This window comes from Haplochromis burtoni, unplaced genomic scaffold, assembly GCF_018398535.1.
Source record: "Haplochromis burtoni strain Fernald_Lab_line unplaced genomic scaffold, NCSU_Asbu1 Contig_2118, whole genome shotgun sequence".
Taxonomy (NCBI): Eukaryota; Metazoa; Chordata; class Actinopteri; order Cichliformes; family Cichlidae; genus Haplochromis; species Haplochromis burtoni.
In genome coordinates this window covers 2,139-13,365 of record NW_024584479.1, presented here as the reverse complement: position 1 = coordinate 13,365, position 11,227 = coordinate 2,139, and the positions used below count along the sequence as shown (strand labels likewise).

At 43.0% G+C, this 11,227-nt stretch overlaps 1 protein-coding gene across 1 annotated transcript in view; it reads left to right on the top strand.

Annotated features, from left to right (window-relative positions):
• Nucleotides 1–7,420: 7,420 nt before the first annotated feature.
• LOC106632777 (protein NLRC3) overlaps nt 7,421–11,227 on the top strand; it is a 5,610-nt gene continuing 1,803 nt past the window's right edge. The window contains exons 1-2 of the mRNA XM_042217520.1: nt 7,421–7,733; nt 7,850–9,677. Of these exons, the coding sequence (XP_042073454.1) occupies nt 7,421–7,733; nt 7,850–9,677 (2,141 nt within the window). The remainder of the gene's footprint in view (nt 7,734–7,849; nt 9,678–11,227) is intronic.

Here is an 11,227-nt window from a genome sequence, read left to right as displayed (position 1 = left end):
AGACCAAGGGAATATCATTGGGGGTTATCTCAGGAAGAGGCAGGAAAAACATAGATGTGGTGTACCATACAGTAATTCTAAAAAGGTAAGAATGAATGTGTCTTCATTCATCTACATTGAAATATAGAACCAAAAACCAAACCAATAATACGACCAAATCACTCCCAGTTCAGCACTTCAGTTATTTACAACATTTGAAACATACAGTGTAGCTCAGAACATCCCAAGGCCAAGTGAATGTGCCGAGAGGGAAAAGATCATGATTAATGTTTTATTTAAACTCATAACTGGGTGCAGCGGCTGAGCTTTGACCTGTGAGCTGCAGCTTAAGACTCTTTTATGGTTTAGTGTTTAATGTTTAAACTGTTTATGGCTGCAGAGATGCCCACAGTCAGGCTGTATACTGTTGAAAAGTGAATTGTTATGTACATTGTGGCAGCTGATCTTTGACCTATGTGCTTGTACATCAGACTCTTGGATGGTGTGAAGTGTTTAATGCTCAAAATATTGAAGCTTGCAGACACACCCACATTATCTGATTTGTTCTCAGGGTTGTTCAGTAAGTTGGAGCAGAAATCTGATGCAGGTTAATTATTGATCAAATTAATATCACATAAGGTGCAGTGGCTGAGCTTTGACCTGTGAGCTTGTACACCAGACTCATTGCTGGTGTGAAGTGTTTAATGTGACGCAGCCTGCATACAAAGAGGATTGGTGACAGAGAAGAAGCAGAGGATTTTCTTTGTTTCTACACAGATCTGGTCCAGACAGCAGAGAGCTGCAGAGTGAAGACGTTCACGGGAAGAAGCTGAGTAAGTGCAACGTCCTCTTTTATTCATGGATCAAGAAGTGACACCGTTGAATATTTGGTGTTTAAATGGCCCTTTCTCAATTCTCAAGTACACGAGTCCACACTTGCGTTCTCAGCAAGTCCAGACTTGCCGAGAATGCAAGTGTGGACTCGCGATTTGTACAACTGGAACACCAGCGTACTTGATGATGTCACAGGTCCAGAGTTTTTACTGCCGTTCTCTCTTAATTTAACTGTGATTAATATGTTATGAAGCTTAACTTCAGTCTCATTGAAATCGATGTGCGGGAGTCTGCTGTTGTCGTCGGGCTCTAGTGACCCTAGACCTCCCGGTCTGCTAGTTTATTTTGTGACCCAGAAAGAGTAATATTTAAAGGTTTTTAGCCGCGCTCCTCCGTCATTTCCGCGTTTGAGTTTTGGACTAAATGCATTCTGGGATATTTAGCTGTACCAAGTACACACAAGTCACCACCGATGCATGCTTGATAAAACGGGCGGAGCGAGAACACATCCAGGAAGTTTTTGCGTTCTCCTTTTCCCCAAATTTGAAGGATGGGTCGGGGGTGTCCTTCGTTGCCTACCATATCCCAGAATTCATAGCACAGCCCAGCCAAACTCCAGTTACCGGAAATGGTGGCCGCTACTAAGTTTTAAAATTACTCTTATTAATCTGTCGGGGTCACAAAATAAACTTCTAACATGTTTCAGGCGAGAATGTAGCTGTGTAAACATCAAATAAGTGCTCGCTTTATCAAGATATCGCATATTTGCAAAAGTGCTCCGACGTTTTCGGAGACGTCTGTGTCGCAGCCCCTGGCCAGTGTTGCCAACTCCTCAGTAAGAATCAGAATCAGAAAGGGTTTTATTGCCAAATGTTGAGCAGGTTTACAACATTAGGAAATTGCTGCGGTGCTTCAGTGCAAACATACTGTCATAAATTACGCTTAAATAGACATTAAAAAATAAGAATAAGAATTAAAAGTGCTACGTAGAAAGATATATACATGAGTGCAGGTGGTGATCAGTGCCAAACATGGAATGATGCAGTGAACACAGCGTAGGGTCATGTGTTAGTGGTGGGAACAGTCATACGGTTATTGTTCATGTGTCCAACAGCAGAGGGGAAGAAACTGTTCTTATGGCGAGAGGTTCTGGTGCGAATGGACCGGAGCCTCCTGCCTGAGGGGAGCAGGTCAAACAGACTGTGTCCAGGGTGAGAAGGGTCAGCTGAGATCCGAGCTGCACGCCCCAGTGTCCTGGAGGTGTCACAACAATGGCTGCAAAGATGGGAGTCATGTGCAGACGTATTTTACCTCCACAAACAGCCAAGATGCGGTTTGCGATACATGTGGCAAGACACTGACCTCGTCAAACACCTCAGAGTAAATCATATCACAGAATATGATGAGCTTATGTTGAGGTGAACTGAAGAGGAGGACAGGGACAGGTGCTGCTAGGGCGAGACATACGTCTCTCACAGAGTCCTTTAGTGCTGCAGGCAGGCAACATGCTCAAATAGTGCACAACTTCAGGTTTTTTATTATATATGATTATTCTGCATTATTAAGCAATAAGAACAAGTAGTCTGATGTCCTGTAATGTCATTTTATTTGTATTATGATATAGAATGGTTATTAGTCTGTGAAGGTTCTCAGTCATCCAGGTCATCGTAGTCTAAGGAGCTTGCAAAGAAAAGCGTCTGGACTTCTTTAAGTTGCTTGAAGACGTTTCACCTCTCATCCGAGAAGCTTCTTCAGTTCTAAGGTCAAATGGTGGAGAGTCCCAGATATAAACCTAGTGGGAGATCCGCCCACAGAGGGACAAAAGGACCCCCTAATGATCCTCACCTGAGCCAAGAGGAGTGAAAGAAGCCATCTATGTCCACTGTGAGCGACCATCTTTGAACAGAGGCGGGGTTTACGACACCAACTCTCTGCCATCTATAATCCAGTTTTGAGATCCCTTCCCAGACGCCTTAACGCCCACTCACATCCTGGGCCATCTGATCTCAGGAATTCGCATGATAAGGTGGGGCCAGGTTTCACAATGAACTCACCCGAAACTCTGGCTGATTGGGACCCACACCCAGTTTCACACCTTGGCTCAGGCGATTAGAGGATCATCAGGGGGTCCTTTTGTCCCTCTGTGGGGGGAAACTCCCACTAGGTTTATATCTGGGACTCTCCACCATTTGACCTTAGAACTGAAGAAGCTTCTCGGATGAGAGGTGAAACGTCTTCAAGCAACTTAAAGAAGTCCAGACGCTTTTCTTTGCAAGCTCCTTTGACAATGAACTGTTAGATTTTTGTACAAAGTATCGGTATCGGATCAGTATTAGCGCGGATGCCTGTTCATAATTTCACCAAAGTTAATAAACTGTTGGCTAAATCTTCTTGTTGTCAGAGGTAAACAGAGGTGAGAGGGGCAGATAATAAGGATTAAATATATACTGAGTAACTAAATGCTGCTAGTCTGTGACGTAACTCCGAGCAGCATGACCTCATTTCTTGACTTTGACCTTTAACATGAGCTTAGCTAGCAGAGCAGCTAGCAGAGCCACTGCCACCTCTGTTGTCTGTCATGTGACCGAGTCGAGTATGTGCAGGCAGTAGATTTTTTAGCGAAAGAAGCTAGCAAACTGTGAGAACACTTTGCAAGAGGTGAGCAGTAAAAAGAAGGATAAGGAGCTCCTCCAAATGCTGATAATGCACTTAACGTGAATTAAATGTGTGTTACTTTATATGTGATGTTCTTTTGTTAGTTCAGTCAAAAGCAATCAGTTATATTGACCTTATTATTATTATCATTTCTTTATTATTCATAACCTGGCTCTATACTTAAGTTGTTTGCACCTTTAATCTGAGGTTACTGTGTCCTTGCAAAGTCAACAATGGGTCTCAATGCAAAGCATCAATACAATTTAAAAAAAAAAAAAAAAATTTTTTACCTGACAGTAATACACACTAATTTGTATTGGTAGTCACCATGTAAGTGCAAACTTTTAATCCTCGGTGATGAATAAAATCTTCAGTAGGAAGATTTTAGGAGCAGTGAGTGAATAAAAAGTCTGACAGCAGCAGCAGGGACGATGCTGTCATAGATTAACGTGGAGTCTGCACTGAATCAGTGAAGAGCAAAGAAAAGAACTGTCATGGTTCTCCGTCCTTTTGACCGAGCACTTTGAGTTTCTTGTGTTTTGGTGATATTAGTAGTCTTAGTTATGCTGTTTTGAGTTTCTTATATTTCCTGTTGAGTTAGAATAGAATACAATAATCCTTTAATTGTCCCACAAGGGGAAATTTGGATGCAACAGCAGCAAGAAAGACACATATACAAGCAAACAGGACACAAGACACAGAACAGAAACATACACATTTTTTAGATATTTACATGAAAGACAAAAAGAGAGCACTGTAGCGTAATTATATGAAATAAAATTATATTATTATTCCTTCATTATTAGATATTAGATTTTAGATATTAGATATATTAGATATTCCTATCCTGCCTGCATTACATGAAGAACGTTTTTCTAGTTTCCAAAACTCAGCAGGAATAATCAGTGTGAAGCTTTAACTCTGCTGATCCTCTTTGAATCCTGGATCAGCTGAAAGGTTTAAAATGTTGTTCACACGTGTTGGACTGACTGAAGCTTCCAGTCACAGTGAATCAGTGTGTGTCAGTGAATGCATCGTGTGTGCTTCAGGCTCCATCTAGTGGACTGATAGCAGAGCAGCTGATGGCAGCTTCCTCTGCCTCACACTGCTGTCTGACTGCATGCAGCTGACACTGAGATGAAGCAGGAAAGAAGCAGCTGATATTTGGACAGCACACATGATGGAAAGGAGGTTCAGCTGAGTGCACATAATGTTAATACCTCGGTGTTTATATCAACGAGGACCTTAATTGGAACACACATACGGACTTCCTCATCAGCAAAGGCAGACAGCGCCTCTATCATCTGAGGCGTTTAAAGAGGTTTAAGATCTCCAAGAACATCCAGAGGAGATTCTACACCGGGGTCATTGAGAGCATCCTGTGTAATAACATCACGGTGTGGTACGGGAACTGCACAGTACAGCAACAGAAAGCCCTGCAGAGGGTCGTGCGCACAGCTGAACGCACTATGGGAACATCTTTACCAACACTGCAGGACATCTACGCTGAAAGGTGCAGATCCCGGGCCATCAGGATCACTAACGACTCCAGCCATCCCGCTTACAAACTGTTCAGGCCACTGAGGTCAGGGAAACGCCTCTGTAGCCTGAAAACAAGAACTGAAAGGTTCAGGAGGAGTTTTTACCCACAAACAGTGAGACTCCTCAATCAAAACACAAATCGGACAACATGATGGACAATTCCATACACAGTATATAATTTTCCTTTGAGTTTTATCCTTATTTTTATTTGTATTTTATCATATACATCTGTATTTATGTAAATACGTACACTATAGCTCTTAACTATTACAGCGTAATATTTTGCACGATATTATACATTTTTATACTTTTATATAGATATTTTTTATTATAAGTTTAGTAAGATGCACAGTGGGGGGGGGAGTACTTTTTAGCCAGAAAAAACATTTCACTGTGTGTTGTACTAGTTATAACTACATGTGACAAATAAATAAAGAATTGAATTGAATTGAATTTCCTCTGCAGGTAGAAAGTGTGTGTGAGCTGAGCAGCATGGATCAGTGTGAGGACAGAGAGGAGGGAGTCCCTCCCTCTAAAAGCACTCTGTGTGGGGAACATGAGAGCCAGACCAAAGCTCAGAGGTGAGATGACCATCTCTAACTGTCCATGACTCTTCTCCATGTCACAGCTCAGCACTCACATCACTGCTCCATCATTATTCACAGGAACCCACCTGGACCTCCATCCAGCTCTGTGTCCTTACAGAGTGATGGGTCTAAAGATGAGTTAATTTATTTTAATGACCAGCCTGCTGCAGAGAGGTGAGCTGTTAGTAACATGATCTGATGCCCGTTGTCTGATGTCTGATTTAAATTATTTTTCTGTTTCCTGGTTTCTAAAATGTTTCCTGGTTTGGCTTCACCTGCACAAGGGCAAGGTAGGTATCTGACAGGGGATTTCTAAAAATCACCCCGCAGTTCTTCAGCTGAGACACCTGAGTTAGAAAACACAAACACTGCAGTTGTCTTTACTCGCGAGGACGGTCACAGAGCGCTCTTCCTCACAGGAGGCACTCACGGACTCGCGCTGTATCACCGTCTGTGTTCTTTATTTATACAAGCTTGTGTCTGTGTGTGTGTGTGTAAGAATAACAGAGTTATTCTAAGAACTCAGAGCTGAGGTTCCCCTTTTCTAAGTCTGCATGTTCTTACAGAAAGAGGAAGCTGTTAGTTGTTTATCACACATGAGTTCATGTCAAAAGTCACGTAGACATTTGCTTAGTGATCAATGAAAGAACACATTTCATGAAGCTGATCACACTATATACAATTTTCTCCTGACAGAATCCCTGACAGAATGTGTTCCCCCTGCATTGGGAGCATGCAATGGGCTCTCCAAATCACGGACAAACAGGATCCCACAGTCTTGATTTTTAGTTCACAAACACTTCTTATATTGACTAACTACTCCTGAAATTTTGGAGATGTTAGCTCTTTATACAGTTACAGTGGGATACAAATAATATCAGGCGGATCCTGCCTTAATATGTTCCCCCTGTCCAAATCACGGACAAACAGGATCCCACAGCTGTTTATGTTTTTAAACTTATTTTGCACAGAGAGGCATTTTTTGAAAAATGTATTGACAGCAATGTTGAATATTATTACACAGGAAAAAAACAACTACATGTAAAATAATCACACCGTGACGCCTCTGCCTTTGTAAATGGAGGGACAGTGTGTTTATGTAAGTGTGTAAAAACTCTGACTCTAATCTAAGAGACTGTTACTGACAGGAAACAGCTGCATTATCTGCAGTCTATGTGATAAGAGCTGCCTCAATGACTTTCATCAGAGAATTTAAATAATAATAGTTAAAGTCTGTAGTTCTAATCTAAGAGTTGTAGTTTGATCAGCAGAGACCAGAGCTGAGAACATGATTGTTGTAAAGCTTCACTCCCTGAGACTGAACTTATGAAATATCCTGAAATATTTAAGCTCTATGTGGGTGTCCTCGATCCTTCATCTCACAGCTGCACACAGAGAAAAGTCTTGTTAGTTTAACTCAGAAGAACACTTGTCCTGATGAAAATGAAATCATAGTTCATTGTCCCCTTTACTAGGATTGGTGTTGTAATTTTATTTTAATTATGAGATTTAGATTACGGAATTAAATTTACGTGTCAATATTTTTCCAACTTTACCAAAGTCCGGCACAGATATTTTTGTACATTTGTTCAGCTCAGAGTGGGTCTGCATAAATCCAGACAAATCAGTGCAATGGAAACATGACACAGTTATATAACTCCAAAAAAAAAAAGACATTTATTCCTTTGATTTCTATTATTAAAGAGGAGGGGTCAGGGAGGGAATTCTGAAAACAGGGATGGGATAAAGATAATGAGAATACAAGAATTACACACATAAATAATAAATGAATATATATATATTATATATTATTATATATTTATATGCACAATTGTGTCATCACATCTGGATGTTTTTCACTGACAGTAAATGTTTTAGTGATAAAGAAATGTGTTCACAGAGAGAGGAAGAGGAGTGGTGTTTGTGAGGAGGAGCAGCTGTCCTGCTGTGCTTTGTGTCAGGACGTCCTGAAGGATCCAGTCTCTACCAGCTGTGGACACTGGTTCTGCAGACAGTGCATCTCCTCATACTGGGACCAGTCTGCTTCATCAGGAGACTCCTCCTGTCCCCAGTGTGGAGAAAGATCCAGAAGCAGAGCTGGACTGCAGACAGCCAGTCAGAGCAGCTGTGTACAAAGTAAGACTGAACATCTGTCTGCTGATGGACTCATTTCTGAAAACTGGACTTCTTGTGTTGTTCAGACATTGAAGAGTTTTCTTTCTCTTTAGTCTCATTGTTTTTCTTTCTTTCAGCAGATGTTGGTCTGCAGGAGGTTTTAGATGAACATAAGATCAGTCTGAGGAGGAGATGTGAACGTGTGACTGAAGGAAGTGATGAAACAGGAAGTAGAACCCTCCTCAACAGGATCTACACTGAGCTCTACATCACAGAGGGACAGAGTGAAGAGGTTCATACCCAACATGAGGTGAGGCAGCTGGAGACAGCTTCCAAGATGGACGCCCTCCATGACGCTCCAATCAGGTGCCAGGACATCTTTAAAGCCTTACCTGACCAACAGAGACCCATCAGAGTGGTTCTGACCAACGGCGTGGCTGGTGTTGGAAAAACCTTCTCAGTGCAGAAGTTCACTCTGGACTGGGCAGAGGGCTTGGAGAACCAACATGTCAGTGTGGTGGTTCTGCTTTCATTCAGGGAGCTGAACCTGATCAGAGATGAGCAGTACAGTCTTCTGGAGCTGCTCCATGTTTTCCATCCAACATTACAGAAGGTCACAGCAGAGAAGCTGGCTGTCTCTCAGCTTTTGTTCATCTTTGACGGCCTGGATGAAAGCAGACTTTCATTGGATTTCACCAACAGGAAGCTGCTGTCTGATGTCACACAGAAGTCATCAGTCAGCCAGCTGCTGACAAACCTCATCCAGGGGAATCTGCTTCCCTCGGCTCTCGTCTGGATAACTTCCCGACCCGCAGCAGCCAATCAGATCCCTCCTACATGTGTTGACAGGCTAACAGAAGTACGAGGCTTCACTGACGCCCAGAAGGAGGAGTACTTCAGGAGGAGATTCAGTGATGAAGAGCTGTCCAGCAGAATCATCTCCCACATGAAGACATCCAGGAGCCTCCACATCATGTGTAGTATCCCAGTCTTCTGCTGGATCACTGCTACAGTTCTGGAGCACATGTTGACTACAGAGCAGAGAGGAGAGCTGCCCAAGACCCTGACTGACATGTACTCACACTTCCTGCTGGTTCAGACAAAGAGGAAGAAGAACAAGTACCATGAGGGACATGAGACGAGTCCACAGGAGCTGACGGAGGCTGACAGGGAAGTTCTTCTGAAGCTGGGGAGGCTGGCGTTTGAACATCTGGAGAAAGGAAACATCATGTTCTACCAAGAAGACCTGGAGCAGTGTGGTCTGGATGTGACAGAGGCCTCGGTGTACTCAGGAGTTTGTACAGAGATCTTCAAAAGAGAGTGTGTGATCTTCCAGAAACCAGTCTACTGCTTTGTTCATCTGAGCATTCAGGAGTTTCTGGCTGCAGTCTACATGTTCCACTGTTTCACCAACAGGAAGACAAAGGTGCTGGAGGATATCTTAAAATCAAAATCTTTGATCAAGAACATTTCCAGTCGTTTTGATAACAGAGATCTGCAATCACTCGATGTATTTCTAAGCAGAGTAATGGAGAAATCCCTACAGAGTAAAAATGGCCACCTGGACCTGTTTGTCCGCTTCCTTCATGGCCTCTGTCTGGAGTCCAACCAGAACCTCTTAGAAGGTCTGCTGGGTCAGACAGAAAACAGTCCACAAACCATCCAGAGAGTCATCGACAATCTGAAGATGATGAACAGTGATGAAATCGCTCCTGACAGAAGCATCAGCATCTTCCACTGTCTGATGGAGATGAACGACCTCACATTATTTCAGGAGATCCAAGAGTTCCTGAAGTCAGAGAACAGATCAAAGAAGAGACTCTCTGAGATCCAGTGCTCAGCTCTGGCCTTCATGCTGCAGATGTCAGAGGAGGTTCAGGATGAGTTTGACCTGCAGAAGTACAACACATCAGAGCGGGGACGACTGAGACTGATTCCAGCTGTGAGGAACTGCAGAAAGGCTCGGTGAGTCCAGATGTGATCATTAACATCATTAATTTGTGTAGATTAGTAGTGTAGTTCTTCAGATATACACAGTACTAAACAACTCTCATTAGTTTGAGTTTCTCAAATAAAATTATATTTTCTGTTGATCAGGAAATGTGTGTGTGTGTGCACACTTAGCATGATCCTGCACTGATAGTTGTATGCTGTGTGTTGTAGACTCACATCTACATGTAGTACCTGTGTTGTGTCATTAGGGGTCAGTATTTTAAATCTGCTGCTGTTGTTGGTCATTCAGACACTCCTGACAGAAGGAAGACAGAAATTCGATTCAATTCAACTCAACTCAACTTAATTCAATTCAACTCAACTCAACTTAATTAAATTAAATTAAATTAAATTATATAGTGCCAAATTGCAACAACAGTCGCCTCAAGGCGCTTTATAATGTACAGTAGATTGTACAATAATAGATACAGAAAAAAACCCAACAATCATATGAGCCCCTATGAGCAAGCACTTTGGCGACAGTGGGAAGGAAAAACTCCCTTTAACCAGGCTTAGGGAGGGGTGGCCATCTGCTGCGACTGGTTGGGGCGAGAGAAGGAAAGTGTTTGTGTCCGTACACTGCAACCTTCCACGCCATTCCTTTATTGTACAGACTCAGCACAGAGCAGCTCCATGGATCCCAAATCCAAGAGTGGAGAACAGATTTGAAGTGTGTCACATTCATGTAGTCACAGTGCCACGGTCTGGCTGGCAGACCGTGGGGATGTGGGGAAAGGAGGACCCAGTCGCGGTACTCTGTCTCTAAGTAGTGCGTTTATTTATAGTGAATGAAACAATAACAATAAATCCCCATGCTCTCCCGTGACTCCCGTGTCGTGTCTTCTCAAAAAGTCTGTGCTCTGTGTTCTCCACTCTCGTGTGTCCACACACACACCCCATGCCTGCTGCCCTCCGATGTTCCACGCTCCTCCTGAGGGGAAAATAACAGAGGCAGCCATCAAAACACTGTATTCCAGTAGGCATACACTCACAAACTTTAACTGAGCTAAGACTGACGTGAACTCTCACGCAATGATCCTGCATCGGTGGGCGCTCCAAGACTCTCCTAAGTAGCTCCCCCGACGAGCCCTGATCAGCAGCAGGTGTGTGGTTTTGGGTGTGGCCAGTCCCCTAGCAGGGCCACACCCACCAGGCCTGTAAACGAGTGCTCAGACACACAGCCACCCACACACACATATGTACAAGCATAGAGAAAAGGGGTAGCAACACCAAAAATACATATGAAGTAACATAAGTCTATAACTTCTCAGGGATCCTGGGTCGCTCAGACCCAGGACTCTGACACACAGCTGTTTCCACCATGTTTCCACTGATATTAATCCTGTTCAATGGCACGTTTCATATCAGTGAACATGTTCTTTAGAATGTCCACTCACATGTTTAAGTGTCCTGCTGGAAATCACTCAAATCATCCATGAAATCCATGAAAAATCATTTTAGTGTTTCTAACTTCACCCTCTGTCCTCTCTCTCTTCATCCTCCTCACTGCTTCTTTCACTGTA